Source organism: Salvelinus sp. IW2-2015, unplaced genomic scaffold, assembly GCF_002910315.2.
Source record: "Salvelinus sp. IW2-2015 unplaced genomic scaffold, ASM291031v2 Un_scaffold1141, whole genome shotgun sequence".
Classification (NCBI taxonomy): Eukaryota; Metazoa; Chordata; class Actinopteri; order Salmoniformes; family Salmonidae; genus Salvelinus; species Salvelinus sp. IW2-2015.
The window spans coordinates 99,669-121,948 of NW_019942752.1; the positions used below are offsets into that span (position 1 = coordinate 99,669).

Sequence of the window (22,280 nt, forward strand, 5' to 3'; positions counted from 1 at the left end):
GTATTGTAGCTGGAAGCAGCCCCCCAAAAATAAGCTTGTTTGAAAAGTGCACATATTCCGTGGCCATATACAGTTCCTTTTTAAAATAAGTAATAATTTAGGATGTTTAATTGTTGTATCGGTATGTTCTAAATGCCACGTGCGTTGAATCAACAAAAAAAGCAACGAACTATTTTGATTGACGTTCAGAAACGTTGTCCAATCACAAACATCAGTGCGAATCAGTGGGCGGGATGTATCTGTTTTGGGACAGTTGGAGCGAAACGGGGGGTGTTTTCAGAAGCTAGCTAATATAGATTTGCAGCACACGATCTGTACGGGTTTTTATTGTATTTAAAAAAAAAAAAATCATGACATCTACCATTGATGATAGCGAAAAAGAAAAGGTAAGTTATGAGCGATGTACGTGAATAACGTCGTATCGTTAGCTATTTGATTAACGAAACGTTAGCCCGCTTACGCGGCTAGCTGTAGTTAGATAAGACAATTTAGCTAGCTAGGAAGTTTATGAGACGCTCACTTTCTTCAACGGTACATTACTTAGCTAGCGTTATTCATACAATCGGCTATCTATGATAACTTTAGCGGACTAGCTAATGAACTGAAACACTAGTACGTTAGCTAACTTAACTATAACGTACATTTGTTTTTAAATTGAACCTTCATTTAACTAGGCAAGTCAGTTAAGAACAAAGTCTTATTTACATTGACGGCCTACGGGGGAACCTGCCTTGTTCATGGGCAGAACGACGACATCTTTTATTTTTTAACCTTGTGATTCGTTCCGGCAATCTTCCGGTTACTGGCCCAACGCTCTAACCACTAGGCTACTTGCCGCCCTACGCTGTAGTGGTAAACGCAGTGGTGTAAAGTTTTAAGTAAAAATACTTGAACGTACTGAAAGTACTACTTAACTTCAGGCTAGGGTCTATTTTCTTCTCCAATTTTTGGGGGGTATCTGTACTTTACTATTTATATTTTTGGGAAACTTTTACTTCACTACATTTAAGAGAATAATGTACTTCTTACTCCATACGCTTTCCCTGACACCCAAAAGTACTCATTAACGTTACACTTTGACGGGAAAATGGTCCAATTCACACACTTATCAAGAGAACATGTGGTCATCCCTACTGCCTCTGTTCTTGTTGACTCACTAATCACAAATGTTTCGTTTGTAAATTATGTCTGAGTTTTGGCGCATGCCCCTGGTTATCTGTCAATAAAAACAAATTGTGCTGTCTGGCTTACTTATTAAAAGGAATTAGAAATTATTTATATTTTTACTTTTGTTACTTAAGTACATTTTAGCGTTTCCATTTACTTCTGATACTTAAATATATTTAAAAACCAAATACTTTTAGACTTTCTCAAGTAGTATTTTGCTGGGTGACTTTTACTTGAGTCATTTTCTACAAAAGTATCTTCACTTTTACTCAAGTATGAGAATTGAGTACTTTTCCCACCACTGCATAAACGTTAGTATTATTAGCAGAGATGGTATAGAAAGCATTCTATTTTCTTTGGTATTGGTCTAGCTAGCTAACGTTAGCTAGCTACTTTATCATTGAATGTTATTTTCACAATATTATGCGTTATTGTATTGGCACCAATTCAGGCTACTTTAGTTTTGACATAAAATGCTTGATAATGTAGGCTGTCTACAAAAAGCTGGGCTTTTATGGCAGTGCATTGGCTTCTTCAGTAATGTCAGACCAGGCTTGCTGGTTCAATTTATGCTCCTGCAGTTTCCTCACAATCACTATATTTGGAATGATATGTGGCTAGATGGCTGTTGATTTTTCGAGTATGGTGCACAGACCAGTGAGCTAATCATTGCCTTTGGGGGACTTGCAACGTGGCACTAACAGGTTATTTTTTGCATTGCATATTCTTTGGTGCACAAACCATCACAATGTTATGTGCAAAGCATATTGTCCTGGCCAATGAAGGAAGAACTCAGATGGCTTACATATGGAGTTGCTTGGAATTTGAAAGGCCAGGTTTAAAAAATAAAAAAATTATTCCCCTATTTTTCATTTCCTGTGAGACTTTAAAGAGGAAACTTCCACTCCTTTGATTTCTGTTGACTTTGCAAAGCTGAGTATCAGAGTTCGGGCTATAAACAGGCTGTGGATCGTTCACACGGTACTAGCCTGTATCTCTGAATCATAACATCTGGATCAAGTTCATGATCGATGTTTCTCAAATCAAATTAGGTTTCACCCACTCAAACAAAAACAGTTGTTCAGATGGGAGAAATTTAGCCTTGACAATAATAACCATAGGGAGTGGTAAGATGGCACCAACAGATCTGGGACCAGGCTAGTAGAAATGTACGCTAGCAGACTCTTGGGAACCCTGACTGACTTGATTTGGGAAAACAGCTGGAGTTATTCTGCAAAAGTATGAGTCACATATCACAGGACTTTGAATTCAGTGAAGAGTAATGGGAGTTACTGGTAATCCACTCTAAAGTGAAAGAAAGCTTTCCTTTGTTAGACCTACCCGTATTCACCTCTCTGTTCTGTACTGTCTACGGTCACATTCAATAGTGCATGGGTAGTCAACAGTAAGGTTTTCAAGAATGTGTTATGGAGTTTGGACTAGGTAGCCCTGAGACATGGTCTGCTGTAATCTACTCCCATGTCTCATAGGTAGGGTCTAGGCCACTTGTTGTCCAGGCCTCACATAGCCTGACAGACAGCATTCCCTTCCTGTGAATTCCCGCATCTTGAATAGATGAGAGATATTCAGTTGAATTTCTGTCTCACACACAAGCAAATGTAACATATTTCACAGATGAATTATTCTGCCAACTGGTAGTTGTGAAACCTTGTCCTTGATTCTGTTCCCCTCTTTTAGGCCCACTCTGTGTCTGTGGACCTAAACAACGACGCCTCTCTACTCATCGACATTCCCGATGCACTCTGTGAACGAGACAAAGTCAAGTTCACTGTCCACACCAAGGTATGTATTAAACAATATTTAACTGTTTTTATCCCTCTGATTTATTTGATCTGAAGTATACTGAACAAAAATATAAACGCAACATGCAACAATTTCATACATTTTACTGAGTTACAGTTCATATGAGGAATTTAAATAAATTCATTAGGTCCTAATCTATGGATTTCACATTACTGGGAGTACAGTTATGCATCTGTTGGTCACAGATATCTTTTTTTTTTTTTAATGGGTCTTACGATGGACCTCAGGATCTCGTCGTGGTATTTTTGTGCGTTCAAATTGCCATTGATAAAATGCAATTGTGTTCGTTGTCCGTAGCTTGTGTCTGCCCATGCCATAACCCCAACGCCACCATGGGGCACTCTGTTCACAACGTTGACATCAGCAAACCGCTCGCCGATTCAATGCCATACAAGTGGTCTGCTGTTGTGAGGCCGGTTGGACTTACTGCTAAATTCTCTAAAATGACGTCCCTCAAATTTTGAGACGTCTGTGGCATTGTGTTGTGTGACAAAACTGCAGAAAAAATTGTGGCCTTTTATTGTCCCCAGCATAAGGTGCACCGGTGTATTGTTTAATTAGCTTCTTGATATGCCACACCTGTCAGGTGGATGGATTATCTTGGCAAAGGAGAAATGCTCACTAACAGGATGTAAACACATGTGTGCAAAATTTTAGAGAAATAAGTTTTTCTGTGTGAATGGAACATTTATTTTATATAACTAGGCAAGTCAGTTAAGAACAAATTCTTATTTACAATGACGACGCTGGGCCAATTGTGCGCCGCCGTATTGGACTCCAATCATGGCTGGTTGTGATAGAGCCTGGAATCGAACCAGGGTCTGTAGTGACGCCTCTAGCACTGAGATGCAGTGCCTTAGACCGCTGCGCCACTCGAGAGCAACATGAAACATGGGACCAACACTTTACATGCTGCTTTTATATTTTTGTTCTGTGTGTTTTTTGTTTTGTTGTTAATGCACTTTAATTGACTTGAATTGTCTTGTCTGTCTCACCAGACCACCCTGAGCTCCTTCCAGAAGCCAGACTTCTCTGTTCCTAGGCAACATGAGGACTTTATCTGGCTCCATGACACGCTGGTTGAAACTGAAGACTACGCTGGGCTCATTGTGAGTGTCCTGTTAAATCCACCAAACACACACACTGGTTTGAGACTGTGGTCTCATTGGGAGTGTCCTGTTAAATCCACCAAACACACAACACTGGTTTGAGACTGCTGGGCTCATTGGGAGTGTCCTGTTAAATCCACCAAACACACACACTGGTTTGAGACTATGCTGGCTCATTGGAGTGTCCTGTTAAATCCACCAAACACACACACTGGTTTAGACTGCTGGGCTCATTGGGATGTCCTGTTAAATCCACCAAACACACACACTGGTTGAGAACTGCTGGGCTCATCGTGAGTGTCCTTGTTAAATCCACCAAACACACACACTGGTTTGAGACTATGCTGGGCTCATCGTGAGTGTCCTGTTAAATCCACCAAACACACACACTGGTTTGAGCCTGCTGGTCTCATTGGGAGGGACTTGAGTAGTCTACATCAGTGGTTCACAACTGGTTTTTGCCTCGGGACCCAAATTTAACCAGGTTGTCTGTCTCGACCCAATATTCACATCGCAAAAAATGTTTGCCAAAATACAATCTGGAAAACGGTTTCTGATCCTATATTGATATTACATGTAGCAACTATATGACAAGGGAACAACATTCCTGCCCCTTGTCAATAATAGCATTTTGTCAATATCCTTGAAGAATGTTAAACTCACTGGTTTGAAACCACAAAAATCTACGAAAATGGTGTTGCTAATAGCTCTATATTAAGGTCATTAATTATAATTTCTACACTTCTGGGTTTAAGTTCAGACTAGAGTATTTATTTATTTTTGTATTTTACACCCCTTTTTCGATCTTGTCTCATCGCTGCAACTCCCCAACGGGCTCGGGAGAGGCGACGGGCAAGTTATGCGTCCTCCGAAACATGACCTGCCTAAACACGCTCCTTAACACCCACCCGCTTAACCCGGAAGCCAGCCGAACCAATGGGTCGGAGGAAATATATATTATATAAACTCACCAAAAAAAGAAACGTTCCTTTTTCAGGACCCTGTCTTTCATTGATAATTTGTAAAAAATCGAATAACTTCACAGATCTTTATTGTAAAGGGTTTAAACACTGTTTCCCATGCTTGTTCAATGAACCATGAACAATTAATGAACATGCACCTGTGGAAAGGTAACAGCTTACAGACAGTAGGCAATTAAGGTCACAGTTGTGAAAACTTAGGACACTAAAGAGGTCTTTCTGCTGACTCTGAAAAACACCAAAAGAAAGATGCCCAGGCTCCCTGCTCATCTGTGTGAACGTGCCTTAGGCACGCTGCAAGGAGGCATGAGGACTGCAGATGTGGCCAGGGCAATACATTGCAACGTCCGTACTGTGAGGCACCTAAGACAGCGCTACAGGGAGACAGGAGGGACAGCTGATCGTCCTCGCAGTGGCAGACCAGGTGTAACAACACCTGCACAGGATCGGTACATCCGAACAGCACACCTGCGGGACAGGTACACATGTTAAGTTTGCTGAAAATAAACGCAGTTGACCGTGAGAGGACTTTTTTTTTTTTTTTTGCTGAGTTATATATATCATTTTTAATGAAAAATAAATCTCTTTTTATAAAAAAGTTAAACATTTGTGTTTTGTATTTATTTATTTTCATTTTCTCAGACACCCGTGACCCATTTAAAGCAGGTCGTGACCCACCAGTTGAGAATCGCTGGTCTACGGAACACACACCACTTATTTATAGTTTACTCATGTCACAAGTTCACTGTCTGTGATCGGAATCTGGGATCATCAGTGACCGAACTGAAATTTGTGATGTTTTTAATAAGCATTTTATTTCTGCTGGTTTTCTTTTTGAAAGAAAAAAATGGCCAACATGATCCTGACCGGTCTATTGTTTCAGCCCCTCGGCCTTCAGCTGATGTGGAAAACAGTAAGCCGGTTTTTAATTTTCAAAAAGTCACAGAAGATGAGGTCTTATCTACACTATCTGCTATAGATTCTAAGAAATAATTAGGTGCTGACAATCTGGATCTATATTTACTCAAGTGTGCGGCACCTATTATTGCTGGTGTAGTGACGCATATCTTTAATCAAACATTTGTCGTAGGAAAGATTCCTAAATCTTGGAAAACAGCTTTTGTTTTACCTCCTCAAGGGAGGTGATGGTAGTGAATTGGATAATTATCGACCCATCTCTAAGCTCTTCTGTTTGGCTAAAATGTAAAATTCTAGAGTCATTGGTGAATAGGCAAATACAATGTTTTTTAACTGTTAACAATACTCTTTCAAGTAATCAATCTGGCTTTAGACCTAAACACAGTACTATTACGGCCACTGTACGTGTTGTAAATTATATTACTAATGCCCTAGATAATAGAAAGTACCGTGGCTCCTTGTTCATAGATTTATCTAAAGCTGTTGTCACTGTTGACCATGCAATACCTTTGGGTAAGCTGTCGTCAATAGGACTGGGACTGGATGCCTGTCGTTGGTTTCATGACTATCTAAAGGATAGAAATCAGGCTGTTAGAGTCGACGGCATCCAGTCAGAGCCATTGGAGTTGGTTAAAGGGGTCCCACAAGGTTCTATACTTGGTCCATTACTGTTCACTCTCTACATCAACAATATCGGTGATGAGATAAGAAAGTGTCAAAATCATTTATATGCTGATGACTCTGTCATGTAGTCTATCGCTTCAACGGCTGACCAAGCATTATCACTATTGGAGACACATTTTAAGATATTACAAGGGTATTTTATACAGCTGAAACTTGTTTTAAATACAAAGAAAACACATTTTATGATTTTTAATAGGTTCAAAAAGTTGGTTGAAAATACACTTGCACTTACGATGGTTCTCAAATTAATCAGGTCTCTGCATATAAATACTTAGGGATATGGTTGGATGATAAACTGTCTTTTAAAATGCATATTGACGAGCTTTGTAAACGGCTAATTATCAAGCTAGGCTTCCTCTATAGAAACAGGACATGCTTGTCCTCTACAAATAGAAGACAAATTGTGCAAGCTACTTTTATGTCTGTTATAGATTATGGTGATATTATCTACATGCATGCTACGGTTTAACACTTAAATCGCTGGATGTTACTTATCATTGCGCACCTAGGTTTATTACGGGTGCAAGCTACAGAACTCACCACTATTTTATATCAAAATGTGGGTTGGACGAGAACAACATGCTCTCGTGTTTGTCTATAAAGCACTTCTGAATAAGCTACCTTTTTCTTTATCATCACTCATCAATATTAGAATTTTAATTCCTAAAACCAGGTCTCAAGCATGGATTACACTTGAGGCCCATGCGATTTCCACAGAGTTGGGTATGGCTGCCTTTTCCTTGCCTATGGCAAGGAGCGTAGGCAAGGAGCGTAACAGAAAAAGGCAGCCATACCCAACTCTGTGGAAGTCGCATGGGCCTCAAGTGTAATCCATGCTTTTAGCCTGCAGACTAAACCTAAACTTGAGACTCTTGTCCCCCTGTTGCTCATTTTAAATATTTATTGGAGGATTTTTATTTTTGTATTGCTTGTAACTGTTTTGGGTAATGCAAGTTCTTGTGCTGTTAGGGGAATAACCTGTGTAAATGTAATCTGTTGCTGTATTTTTTTGTGTTATCTGTGATCGTTTTGTTTGTCTTGTTTAGTTTTTTAATCATTGTACCTAAACTGTATGTGTAACATGTATACGCAGGGCCCAGCTGTAAAAGAGACCTTGGTCTCAGTCTGTGTTCCTTGTTGAAATAAAGGTATAATAATGTAAATCATAGGAGTTTGGTGGCACCTTAACCTCTCTTGGGTACGTGAGACATTAGCGTTCCACCTCTTCAACAGCCAGTGAAACTGCTGGGCGCCAAATTCAAATACAGAAATACTCATTATAAAAATTCAGAAAACAAAACATATTTTACATAGGTTTAAAGATTAACTTCTTGTGAATCCAACCACGGTGTCAGATAAAAAATAAAAAACTTTACGGCGAAAGCATACCATAGAACATAGCCCACAAGACAAATCATTACAAACAGTAACCAGCCAAGTAGAACAGTTACACAAGTCAGAAATAGAGTTAAAATGAAACCCTTACCTTTGATGATCTTCATAAGGTTGCACTCAGCAGACATTAATTTACTCAATAAATGTTCCTTTTGTTCGATAAAGTCTCTTTATATCCAAAAACCTCAGTTTTGTTCGTGTTTTCTTCAGTAATCCACAGGCTCAAACGCAGTCAAAACAGGAAGACAAAACAAATCTAAATTGTATCCGTAAAGCTCATAGAAACATGTCAAACGATGTTTATATTCAAACCTCAGGTTGTTTTTAGCCTAAATAATCGATAATATTTCAACCGGACAATAACGTTGTCAATTTAAAAGGTAAACAAGAAAGGCACTCTCTCGGTCTCGCGCATGAAAAAGCTCTGTGACACTTTAGGGTCCACTCATTCAGACTGCTCTTACTTCCTAATTTTTCAGGATACAAGCCTGAAACAATTTCTAAAGACTGTTGACATCTAGTGGAAGGCATAGGAACTGCAATTTGAGTCCTAAGTGAAAGGATACTGTAATGGCATTGAATAGAAAACTACAAAACAAACAACAACAAAAAACTTCCTGAATGGATTTTTCTCAGGTTTTCGCCGGCCAAATCAGTTCTGTTATACTCACAGACACTATTTTAACAGTTTTGGAAGCTTTAGAGTGTTTTCTATCCAAATCTATGCAAATCATATCTTCTGGGCCCGAGAAGCAGGCAGTTTAATTTGGGCATGCATTTCATCCAAAATTTTGAATGCTGCCCCCTACCCTAGAGAAGGTAATTGGGGAGGACGGGCTCGCGGTAATGACTGAAGTGGAATGGTATCACATATATCGAACACGTGGTTCCCATGTGTTTTATGCCATTCCATTCACTCCGTTCCAGATGATGATGATGATGATAATGATAATGATGATGAGCCGTCCTTCCCTCAGCAACCTCCACTGATGTAAATGTTACTTGATGAAGGGGAAAGTGCAGAGGACTCTAGTGTCTGCTCACATGATTTTAATAGCATCGACTCTATCAACTGAGTTTTATTACAGCTCTGCATACAGGGATTATGTCTGTGGGTGGCAGGATGTTGCTGGTGTAAGAAATCTTACCAGAAACTTCATCCACTCGCCTCCCTATCTGTCCAGATCCCTCCAGCCCCCCCGAAGCCAGACTTTGAGAGCCCCAGGGAGAAGATGCATAAACTGGGAGAGGGCGAAGCCACCATGACCAAGGAGGAATACACCAAGATGAAGCAGGAGTTAGAGGCGTGAGTTTCGACTCTTGTCATTGTGTCCAAAGCCTTATTGGCAATTTTTTTAAATAAAAATATATGTTTCTCTTGAAGATTGTGCTTAATGATTCCTATGGGAAAGATTCTGGTGATCTCAATCTGTATGTCTCAGTCTATGTGCGCTCTGTCAGTTGATAATTGTCTGTCTACCGTCTCTCTTCCAGTGAGTACCTGGCTGTATTCAAGAAGACCGTTCAAGTCCACGAAGTATTCCTGCAGCGTCTATCTTCTCACCCCATCCTGAGCAAGGACAGAAACTTCCAGATATTCCTGGAGTATGACCAGGATGTGAGTTTGACACTTGGAGAAGGAAACCCGAGAAGACAGACTGCATACTCTCCAGTATTACTGACTTCCTGGTTTGCTGCCGGGGTCGTCGTTCATTAGAGCACGCCGTAGCAAAACATTTTGCAATGGAAAAGGAACGTTTTGTTATTGGACAGTTCAGATAGTTTTGTGCCTACTGAACACTACTCTCTGGTCAGTACTGTAGGAGGGAGAGATGGGGGACGGTACTGTAGGAGGGAGAGATGGGGGACGGTACTGTAGAGGAAATGGGGACGGTACTGTAGAGGGAGCAAGATGGGGGAAGTGAGGGAGAGATGTAGGACGGTATCTGTAGGAGGGAGAGAGGAGGATTGGGGGGAGATGGGGATGGTACTGTAGGAGGGAGAGGAGTATTGGGGAGAGATGGGGATGTACTGTAGGAGGAGAGAGGAGATGGGGGGGAGATGGGGACGGTACTGTAGGAGGGAGGGGGGAGATGGGGGGAAGGGGGACGGACATGAGGAGGGAGAGAGGAGGATGGGGGGGAGATGGGGACGGTACTGTAGAGGAGAGAGGAGGATTGGGGAGAGATGGAGGACGGTACTGTAGGAAGGAGAGATGAGGATTGGGGAGAATGGAGGACGTTCTGTAGGGGGAGAGATGGGGGACGGTACTGTAGGAGGGAGAGATGGGGACGGTACTGTAGGAGGGAGAGATGGGGAAGTAGGGAGAGATGTGAGGACGGTACTGTAGGAGGAGAGAGAGGATTGTGGGAGAGATGGGGGACGGTACTGTTAGGAGGGAGAGAGGGATTGGGGGAGAGATGGAGGACGGTACTGTAGGAGGGAGAGAGGAGGATTGGGGGGGAGATGGGGGATTGGACTTAGGAGGGAGAGAGGGAGTAATTGGGGAGAGATGGGGGATGGTACTGTAGGAGGGAGAGAGGAGGATGGGGGGGAGATGGGGGACGGTACTGAGGGAGGGAGAGGAGATGGGGGGAGATGGGGACGGTACTGTAAGGAGGGAGAGAGGAGGATTGGGGGAGAGATGGAGGACGGTACTGTGGAGGGAGAGATGAGGATTGGGGGAGAGAGGGAGGACGGTTCTGTAGGAAGGGAGAGATGGGGGACGGTACTGGTAGGAGGGAGAGATGGGGGACGGACTGTAGGAGGGAGAGATGGGGAAGTAGGGAGAGATGGAGGACGTGACTGTAGGAGGGAGAGAGGAGGATTGGGGGAGAGATGGAGGACGGTACTGTAGGAGGGAGAGAGGAGGATTGGGGGGGAGATGGGGGATGGTACTGTAGGAGGGAGAGATGCGTTCTCTCTGTCAGGGGAGCTGTTAGTCAACTGGGGTCAGCTGAGATGGTTTTCTGTTCGTCCGTTTGGGAAATGTTATACAGGCATGTTCAGTGTGACGCTTATTGTATTATAACTGAATCCTCTTCATTCCTATTTGTAACAAAAATGGTTCTACAAGAGGAACTGTTGCAGTTCACATAATCAATGTTACATTGCGAACTTGTACTGTGTTGTCATTAGCTGAGTCATGTCTCTGAATAAATCCTTTCCCTCCCTGTGATTGGTCCGTGTAGCTGAGCGTACGGAGGAAAAGTGCCAAGGAGACGTTTGGGAGTTTCTTTAAGAACATGGTGAAGAGTGCTGACGAGGTCATCATCTCAGGAATAAAGGTGGGTGTGGCTTCCTCATATCACACAATAGCTCTGTTCGAGAGCATCAAATCCATGATGCGTTGTGGGTAAATGCTTTTTTAACGTAAGGTGATTTGTAGCAGTCGCCTGCGCTATCAACTGCAATGTCAAACAAGCCCAATGCTTTTACTGTGGATTTCCGTGGAAATCCATTTTGTGATGTCTGCTATGCATTTAAAAACTAAATAGAGGAAAACCGTACAATGCATTACAGCGGCAGACTCAAAGAAAGAGACAGAGAACGTCACGGTTCAGCCGAGCCGGGTCCTTCATATCCACAATGAACATATGACTTTGTATGTGTGACTGTATCTTAGGCAGAAGGTTGATGCTGGTTGGAACTTTTTGTTCTGAACAGAACCACACAATTAATTTTTTCCCGACCAGCAAAATAAAGTTGTGAACCGGTTCCGACCAAAACAAAGTACCGGTTTATATTGTTCCTTTTTAACATGAGAGATCAAGTTTAAAAAACATTTAGCTCATTTAATAACTTCACCAATCAGTGTAGATAGAGCAGGCTAGTTGTTTACATGCGTGATGGACAGACAAGTGTAACCTATGGTGCAAGATGTGACTGAAGGGTTGAGGAGCAGGCTTGAAGCGCTGGGTATCTTGTTATGACATCATTATCTGAATTAGCTCCATAGAGGTATACCTACGGAGGAGTGGCTTCTATGAAGGAACTTTGAATGTCCTTTGAGCTAGCACGCTAACATGCAGAGTGACACCAGAATTAAAAACACGTATTACCTTWTTGTAGTTAACAAATCCAACGTGAAATGTGATAACTAGGCCTAACGTTAATCCAAATCTCTCTCCCGATTCTAACGACAGTACAGTAATCTTAGACCTTGGGGGGGTGGGGCAGGAAGTCTAAACAGGATTTTCAGCTTGCTGGAATACGTTTCTGAGTGACAGTMAGGGCTTTGCATAGGCGCTTTGTTACCGTTTCTTTTGTGGGACTACATGCTTTTAAAATAACGGTTCTGTTCTAGAACAGTATTGATCACTTTCTTTCCGGGTTCCGTTTTTCTGTTCCTTGAAAAATGWCGTTATTTTCCTGTTTTTGGTTCTGTTTCCTGAACCAGTTCCAACCCCTGCTTTTTACATTATTTTTCTTGCAGGAAGTAGATGATTTCTTTGAGCAGGAGAAGACCTTCCTGCTTGATTATTCGTCCAAGATCAAAGACTCCACTGCCAGGGCAGAGAAGATGACCCGCTCCCACAAAAGTAGGACTATGATAACAACACCAACAAACATCTGTTGTCAAATATGAATTGGAAATATCTCTTTGCTTTCTTGTGTTATTGATAAGAACAGTTCCCCCCCTTATTTTTATAAAGCCCTTTTATTACATCAGCAGTTGTCACAAAGTGCTTTTAAAGATACCCAGCCTAAAACCCCAAAGAGCAAGGCTGAGGGGTGGCCTTCCTCTTCTCTGTACCGGGTAGAGAGGAACCAGGCTGAGGGTGGCCAGTCCTCTTTCGCTGTACCGGGTAGAGAGGAACCAGCTCCGAGGGTGGCCAGTCCTCTTTGGCTGTACCGGTAGAGAGGAACCAGGCTCCGAGGTGGCCGAGTCCCTTTAATGGCTGTACCGGGTAGAGAGGAACCAGGCTCCGAGGGGTGGCCTGTCCTCTTTTGGCTGTACCGGGTAGCGATTTAAGAGTACATGATAGTTTTAAGACGTTCGACCGTTCATAGATGACCAGCTGGATATGTGGTGCAACTTCTTCCACTATGTTATCCATACTGGGTGTTGATTATCTTGTCTTCTGTCTTTGTGTCAGATGTTGCTGATGATTACATCCACATCTCTTCTACTTTGAACAGTCTCTCTGTCGATGATAACACAGCACTTAAAAAGTGAGTAAACAATATAAATATATTACAGCACTAAGTTTATGAACGGGGCCGTAGTTACCTCAAGCCAACAACAGGTTACTAAATTATTGGTTTTTCATCTCTACCCCAATATCAGAAGAAAAAAAACTGAAAAAGAATGTTTGCTCAACTATTGATGGGTTTGTGTGTCCCCCTTCAGGCACTTTGAGAAGTTAGCGGACCTGTTTGAGAAACTCCGGGTAAGAACCACAGTGCTGTTCTTCTGCACTCCTCAACTATTTACTATTTTAATTCTCTTTTATATGATCCCTTTAGTGTCCATTTCCATCAACATTCATTTTGTGAAGTCAGCAATACATTTAAACACTTGTGTGTGCTTTTGCTTCTTTTTTTTTTACATTTAAAATGTTTAGTCCTATAGCAGATGCTCTTATCCAGAGCGACTTAAAGTTAGTGTATTCATCTTCAGATATCTAGGTGAGACTACCACATTGCTCAGTCATAGGAAGTACATTTTTCCTCAAAGTAGCCATCAGCTAGTAATGCAAAGTCAAGTGCGAGTGTTCGTTCACGAAAGGCTCGGGTGTTATTTTGTATGTGTCTGAGCATGGTGGAGGTGTCCCATCTCAAATCCAACTGTACCTGTCACGGGCTTCTTAACAACAGGTGTAGACTAACAGTGAAATGCTTACTTACAGGCCATTCACAACAATGCAGAGAGAAATAATGGAAAGATAACAACACGAGGAATAACTACACAATGATTCATGTTAACTTGGCTATATTCKCAGGGTACCAGTAGAGTCGATCTGCAGGGGTACGAGGTCATTGAGGTGGATATGTACATATAGCCAGGGGTAAAGTGACTAGGCAGCAGGATAGATAATAGACAGTAGCAGCAGCGTATTTGATGTGTCAAAAAAGTTAGTGCAAAAAGGGGGTCCGTGCAGATAGTCCGGGTAGCTATTGGTTAACTATTTAACTAACTAGCAGTCTTATGACGGMGGTAGAAGCTGTTCAGGGTCCTGTTGGTTCCAGAGCTGGTCCTGCCAGTAGAAAGTGGAGGGTTGAGTGACTTCATAGAACACAGATTTGTATTTATATCTAACCGTCTGGTCCTGCCTTTAGAAAGTGGAGGGTAGAGTGGCGTCGGACCAGGAGCTGAAGCTCACAGAGCTACTCCGGTACTACATGAGGGACATCCAGGCAGCCAAGGTGAGCCACCTCTAGTCTGCCAGTCTGTTTCTCTCTCTCCAAAACCCCCATGAGCTTCTATTGACCGTTGAATCGTTGCTATGAGATCCATCGAACTGTTGGTGGAGCATCCAAGACCAACAGAGTGCTGGAGTTTATTTCATTCTATTGAATAGTTTTATTCTAAATGCACCTGGAAACACGATAGGCGTGCATGTCACTTACATTACCTGGAAACACGATAGGCGGTGCATGTTACTTACATTACCTGGAACACGATAGGCGTGCATGTCTTAACATTCACTGGAAACACGATAGGCGTGCATGTTACTTACATTACCTGGAAACACGATAGGCGTGCATGTTATTACATTACCTGGAAACACGATAGGCGTGCATGTTACTTACATTACCTGGAACACGATAGGCGTGCATGTTACTTACATTACCTGGAAACACGATAGGCGTGCATGTTACTTACATTACCTGGAAACAACGATAGGCGTGCATGTTACTTACATTACCTGAAACAAGATAGGCGTGCATGTTACTTACATTACCTGGAAACACGATAGGCGTGCATGTTACTTACATTACTTCTTTCAAGGACAAGAAAAATAACAGGCTTATGTCACCACATATAGAAAACCACTAGATCAGTGATGTTTCTGCTTATAAGTTAAGTATAGAAATCCTAAGATGTGTCAAATAAATGAGATCCAGCTCAGGGCTGCAGCTGTGTATTTGGTTTGTTAACTTGCTAGCTAAGTGGCTAGATGTCAAGATCAATCTCTTGGTTACAGCAGAGACATTCACCCCCTCCTGATCAACATCTTTGTTGCGTAATGTTTTTCTTTTTTGCGTCCCCCCCCCCAAAAAAATAAGGGAAAAAAACATTTGTTCTGAAATACCCCCGTTGTGTGCACATCTGGTAATACCGTCAACCCCGGTATGGCACAGAAACGGTACGAACATCTGGATACCACCCTACCCTATTAACGTGTGTGTGTGTGTGTGTGTGTGTGTGTGTGTTGTGGGTGTGTGTGTGTGTGGGTTGTTGTGTGTGTGTGTGTGTGGTGTGTGTGTGTGTGTGTGTGGTGTGTGTGTGTGTTGGTGTGTGTGTGGTGTTGTGTGGTGTGTGTGTGTTGTGTGTGTGTGTGGGTGTTGTTGTGTCAGGACCTGTTGTACAGACGGCCAGGGCCCTGGCAGACTATGAGAACAGTAACAAGGCTCTGGACAAGGCCCGGCTGAAGAGTAAAGGCGTTCCTCCAGCCGGGGAGCCAACAACAGTGTCTGCAGAAGTTTACACGCTTTCTGAGTCGGGAAAAAGAGGTGTGTTTGTGTAAAGCCTGTCGCTCTGCTTCCCAGTCGAAACTGTTGATTTTATTTCATCTAGTTTTAAGTCAAAGGTCCTTTTGGGAGTATGTGAGCACAGACGCTTTCACCGGGTGGAGTTCTGCAAGGAGCAAACTGTACCTATTGTATACAGATGCTTTTTTTAGACAGTGTTGGCTGTATGTTTGGGGCAAACATGTTGTAACGTAATACAGTACAGTGAGTTAACAGCATGGTGTTCTCTTCTCAGAGCTGACCAGTTTTAAGGGCAGGAGAGTGGTGGCTTTCCGGAAGAATCTAATAGAGATGGCTGAACTGGAGATTAAGCATGCTAAGGTGAGTCAGACTGGAGACTCTAGCGTTGTCCTTTTTTCTTCTGTATTTTAATGTATTGGGGAGGAGGAGATTTCGAGAGATTCAATCCACAATATCGTGTGTGTGTGTGTACGTATATACAGTTGAAGTCGGAAGTTTACATACTTAGGTTGAAGTCCATTAAAACTCATTTTCAACATCTCCACAAATTTCTTGTTAACAACTATAGTTTGGCAAGTCGGTTAGGACATCTACTTGTGCATGACACAAGTAATTTTTCCAACAATTGTTTACAGACAGATTATTTCACTTATAATTCACTGATACACAATTCCAGTGGGTCAGAAGTTTAATACACTAAGTTGACTGTGCCTTTAAACGCTTGGAAAATTCCAGAAAATGATGTCATGGCTTTAGAAGCTTCTGATAGGCTAATTGACATCATTTGAGTCAATTGGAGGTGTACCTGTGGATGTATTTCAAGGCCTACCTTCAAACTCAGTGCCTCTTTGCTTGACATCATGGGAAAATCAAAAGAAATCAGTCAAGACCTCAGAAAAAATGTAGACCTCCACAAGTCTGGTTCAATCTTGGGAGCAATTTCCAAACGCCTGAAGGTACCACGTTCATCTGTATAAACAATAGTACGCAAGTATAAATACCAGGGACCACGCAGCCGTCATACCGCTCAGGAAGGAGACGCGTTCTGTCTCCTAGTGATGAACGTACTGGTGCAAAAAAGTGCAAATCAATCCCAGAAGAACAGCAAAGGACCTTGTGAAGATGCTGAAGGAAACAGGTAAAAAGTATCTATTTCCACAGTAAAACGAGTCCTATATCGACATAACCTGAAAGGCCGCTCAGCAAGGAAGAAGCCACTGCTCCTAAACCCCATAAAAAAGCCAGACTACGGTTTGCAACTGCACATGGGGACAAAGATCGGACTTTTGGAAGAAATGTCCTCTGGTCTGATGAAACAAAAATAGAACTGTTTGGCCATAATAACCATCGTTATGTTTGGAGAGAAAAGGGGAGGCAAGCCGAAGTGCACCATCCCATCCGTGAAGCATCATAAGGCAGGAAAATTATGTGGATATATTGAAGCAACATCTCAAGAGAATCAGTCAGGAAGTTAAAGCTTGGTTGCAAATGGTCTTCCAAATGGACAATGACCCCAAGCATACTTCCAAAGTGTCGCAAAATGTCTTAAGGACAACAAAGTCAAGGTATTGGAGTGGCCATCACAAAGCCCTGCCCTCAATCCCATAGACAATTTGTGGCAGAACTGAAAAAGCCTGTGTGAGCAAGGAGGCCTACAAACCTGACTCAGTTACACCAGCTCTGTCAGGAGGAATGGGCCAAAATTCACCCAACTTATTGTGGGAAGCTTGTGGAAGGCTACCAGAAACATTTGGACCCAAGTTAAACAATTTAAGGCAATGTTACCAAATACTAATGAGTTATTGTAAACGTCTGACCCACTGGGAATGTGCTGAAAGAAATACAAGCTGAAATAAATCATTCTCTCTGCTATTATTCTGACATTTCACATTCTTAAAATAAAGTGGTGATCCTAACTGACCTAAGATAGGGAATTTTTACTAGGATTAAATGTCAGGAATTGTGAAAAACTGAGTTTTTAAATGTATTTGGCTAAAGTGTGTATAATCTTCCGACTTCAACTATATGCATGTGCACGCTGCAGGTGGTGTTACCTGCTAGACCAGGCCTAAGCACAACACTCTACATTTTTGTTGGAAACGGGATACCTAGTGAGTTGCACAACTGAATGCATTCAACCCGAAATGTCTTCCTCATTTAACCCCTCTGACTGCCTTCATTCTACGTACACTTCATCGCCGTCCAGGGAGCAGTTGTTGTCGGGGGTCAACTGCCTTGCTAGAGGTTCATGTTATGTGGCTGTGATTAGGCCTGTGCGGTATACCTTGTGTGTGTGTGTGTGTGTGTGTGTGTGTGTGTATATATACATATACTGGGTATTTGGGAAGAGACATGGGATAGTTTTTCCAATACTGTTGAAACAATGAAATAAAATAAAGTTTTTTAATACGTTTGAATATTTTTTACCTACTTTTAACGTAAATACAGTACCCGCAGTAAACTTGTGCAATAGGTTAGGAGATAAAGATCTTCGTCCTTCTTCATTTCACCTGTTACATGGCTAAATTCCCAATCTGGCCCTCAACCATCACGGTCACCTAATAATCCCCAGTTTACAATTGGCTCATTCATCCCCCTCCTCTCCCCTGTAACTATTCCCCAGGTCGTTGCTGCAAATGAGAACGTGTTCTCAGTCAACTTACCTGGTAAAATAACGGTAAAATAAAAAAATAAAATAAAAATAATCGTTTTTATTATGAAGCTTCCTGATAGTCCCCAATCACGTGGTATTTGCTGACAAGCCCACAACGACACGAGACCTGAGCCTTGTGAGTCGYTCACTGTTGTGCATCATGCTCCAGGTGATCTAGTTACAGTAGAGAATTCACAACTAAATGTTTGCCAGTTAGATATCTTATAACTATTAAGTTACTTGTCTAACATGTGATAACTGTTCTGCAGTTGGCTTGCTAATTTAGTAGCTAGTTAGCTATCTAAGTGGTTAGCTTCTTCCAAATTCAAGCGTTGCTAGGTAACAGCCGAGTATCCCCTCCTGGATCAAGAGCCTTCCTGTCTAATATTTGTTATGTACACATGCAGCAATCTGTGACTAGCAGTTTTTAGTTACTTGTTTAGGTCAGAGACTGTAAAATGTTCACAATGCGCTCCTTAGCATTTTGTTTGAATGGGATAAAAAATAAAAATAAATCTATGGGATTTTACATGTACTTGTTAGCGTTGATAACGTTCGTTTTACAGTCTGTAGGGGTTGAAAACAGCGCCCTAGTTCAGTGCCGGTATTACCGAATATCCCGGTATGGCACAAGGTCAGTATGACAGTCCGCCCAAGCCTAGTAGTGGTTCATGTTATGTGGTCGTGGTGTGTGTATATATTGTGTTGTAATCCTTGTGAAATGTCTGTTGTTATGGATACGATGCTGATGTCTCTGTTCTCTCTTACGACAGAACAACATGTCTCTGCTGCAGGGCTGCATTGAGCTGTTCAAGAGCAGCTGAGCCACTGGTCTCTTACCAACCCTCCCAGACCACTGACCAGCCGGGCTTGGCGTCAGTCTGTTTCTGCTCTCTTGWCAACTCCTTATGGAATCGTCGTGCAGAACCGTGACTGGAGTAGGAAAATCACAAACGGATCTGGGACCAGGATATTGACCAGCAGGCTTTGAAAAGGGAACCTGGATTCCCCTTCTCTCTACCCTACATGTGTCAAACTCATTCCACGACGGATTTTCGCTCCACRCTTGTACTTGATTGATGAATTAAGGTCACTAATTAGTAAAGAACTCGCCTCACCTGGATGTCTAGGTCTTAATTGAAAGAAAAAAASAAAAACCTGCAGACACTGGGCCCTCAGTGGAATGAGTTTGACACCCCTCTACTCCCGGGGGAACCTGGATATCCAGGGCACACGTTTGAAAAACTTCCCTTTGCAACGGAAAACAAAAATAAACATTTCTTATTGGACAAGATTAGATAGTCCCTCCCCATTTCACTAATTTGCGGGGTGTTTCGTGCCTTGAACCCGATCCTGGATACCCCCTTCCTCCACCCCAAAAATGCCACTTCAGAAACCTGCATATGTCTGTTTGACTGTCTCTGTTTCTGTCTGGATGTTTAGTCTCTGTCCACCTGCCCCTCCGTGTCTCCTTCTACCCCCTCCGTGTCTCCTTCTACCCCCTCCGTGTCTCCTTCTACCCCCTCCGTGTCCCATGGAACACTCCCCTTTAGTGATGACAGCATTCCAGAACAGGGAGAATCCAGCATCCTGCAGCATCTTCTGACCTTCCGCCTCCATCTGTTTTTCAATCATGGATTATCTTCATCTTGGGTTATCTGAATTATTTGTATTGTGGATGGATTACTCTTGTCCTTGTATTGGATTCTCTATTTGTAACAATTATGGACTTTTTGCCGGATTGTGATAATGTTTATAATTGTTTTGGTGGCTTTTCAAGGCACTAACCCCGTTACGCCCTTCACTTGTACATATAAAGAAAGCCAGAATTGAGGTTGAATTTGGTCCTAGCATAACAGTTKAACTAGGCAGAGTGGAGTAATCTGGTGTTTTTAATGGTGCAGGCATAGCTAGCAATAATGGAATAGTTAGGTTTTCTCATTGCAACGCCACTTTAAACCACTCTCTCTAATACTAGTCTGTGACAGCTGAGCTCAGCTGCCTCTCTGGTTTGTAATGGAACCGTTTACAGGGTCCTATTAGGCCACGCTGTAGCAAAAATGTTTTTCAATGGYAAACTAAAACAATKGTTTCTTATTGGACAAGTTCAGATAGTCCCTCCTTGTTTTTCTTCCCGTTTGGTACCTTAGTGAATAGGACCCAGATGGGAGCAACTGTTTACAAAGAGTATATAAAGAMGGTATAAAGTGGATGGAAAAGGGGGGGGGGGAAATACAAATGTAGTGCCTAAATAAAGGTTATTGTGACTTCGTCATGATTGTCCACCCTTCTGCCAAAGTCTGCACTTTCACACTCCCGTCATAGATTTAAAAGCATTAGGTTGATGTAAGCATTGGCTGAAGGGAGTTTCCACCGTTGTTAAATGCATGACGGTGTAGTCTGGAAATGCTCACTTTGGGAGAAGGGTGGAGAATTGGGACTTGGCCTAATACTCTCTCTCTCCATTACCATACTCTGAGATTAGGCTGGGTTGAACTCGCTCAAACCGCCAAGTGAAGAGACATGCTCTTTTTCACGATTTAAGAAGTGTGTGGTAGTTTGTCCAACAGTGTGGTACCACACAGAAATGCTTTGGCTGTACCTCAGGAATGGCAARATGGCTCTTTCCGCATATTCGTCTACATTACTGCCAGTAATAACTGGAGCCAAATAATGTTTTTGATTTGAGACATACATATATTTTTGACAAGTTTACTTCCACATAATATGGACCAGTTGATTTTAGTTTTTACTACAGACCTTGTCAGTGTCAGCACTGATAGTTGTCAAAGTTTACTGCCGTACACATGATACTTAAGTGGTCCGTGTGCCCGGTCTAGACTAAGGAGTGACTAGTGAGTGCCAGGCAGCTATGGTTTCTGTGCTAAGTGAGTCAATATTCAGTGGACTAGGCTGAGACCTTTGACACTGTCGGTGAAGTCCACCCATAGTAGAGGACTGAATGCAGTTGGTTCTAGTTAACATTTTAAGCAATAGACTTACATGGCCATTTTGGCTATTGGAGAGTAACTCTGGTCCCAGCAGGAGTGTGACTGATGTGTGTGTGTGTGTGTGTACTTCAGCGTCAGCTTGTAGCTGTTGTCTATGTCCCAATTCTTTCACATGCTTCCCTAAGTGTGCACTTGTTCACTTCCCTTCATGGATTTTAAAGGGACTGACTAGCGTAAGGAAAATGGAGGAGACTCCTATGCTTACACCAATGATCCAATGCTTTCAATTGTGTGTACAGGATAGAATGTGCACCTCTAGATAAGTGTAGGATGTTCCTGTGCACTCATTGATATCCTGCTGTGTTTACTAGTGTGGCTTCCTGTGCACTTCATTGATATCCTGCTGTGTTTACTAGTGTGGCTTCCTGTGCACTTCATTGATATCCTGCTGTGTTTACTAGTGTGGCTTCCGGTGCATTTCATTGATATCTGCTGTGTTTACTAGTGTGGCTTCCTGTGCACTTCATTGATATCCTGCTGTGTTTACTAGTGTGGCTTCCGGTGCATTCATTGATATCCTGCGGTGTTTACTAGTGTGGCTTCCTGTGCCATTTCATTGATATCCTGCTGTTGTTTACAGTGTGGTTCCTGTGCACTTCATTGATATCCTGCTGTGTTTACTAGTGTGGCTTCCTGTGCACTTCATTGATATCCTGCTGTGTTTACTAGTGTGGCTTCCTGTGCACTTCATTGATATCCTGCTGTGTTTACTAGTGTGGGTTCTCTGTGCACTTCATTGATATCCTGCTGTGTTTACTAGTGTGGCTTCCTGTGCACTTCATTGATATCCTGCTGTGTTTACTAGTGTGGCTTCCTGTGCACTTGCTCTTATGGAGATGTACTGAGCAACACTAACCTTTCCTCCCATCCAATCATCTTG

General features: G+C 42.4%; 1 protein-coding gene across 1 annotated transcript; it reads left to right on the forward strand.

Annotated features, from left to right (window-relative positions):
* The first annotated feature begins 236 nt into the window (after window positions 1–236).
* LOC112069886 (sorting nexin-5-like) lies at window positions 237–22,061 on the forward strand. Its single transcript, XM_024137278.2, is given in 14 exon segments — window positions 237–386; window positions 2,866–2,970; window positions 3,990–4,100; window positions 9,262–9,383; window positions 9,572–9,695; window positions 11,269–11,364; window positions 12,513–12,618; window positions 13,177–13,252; window positions 13,431–13,470; window positions 14,360–14,446; window positions 15,602–15,617; window positions 15,620–15,757; window positions 16,011–16,096; window positions 19,163–22,061. Coding segments are annotated over 14 exon segments (1,194 nt in total). The 5' UTR covers window positions 237–350; the 3' UTR covers window positions 19,214–22,061.
* Window positions 22,062–22,280: the final 219 nt, after the last annotated feature.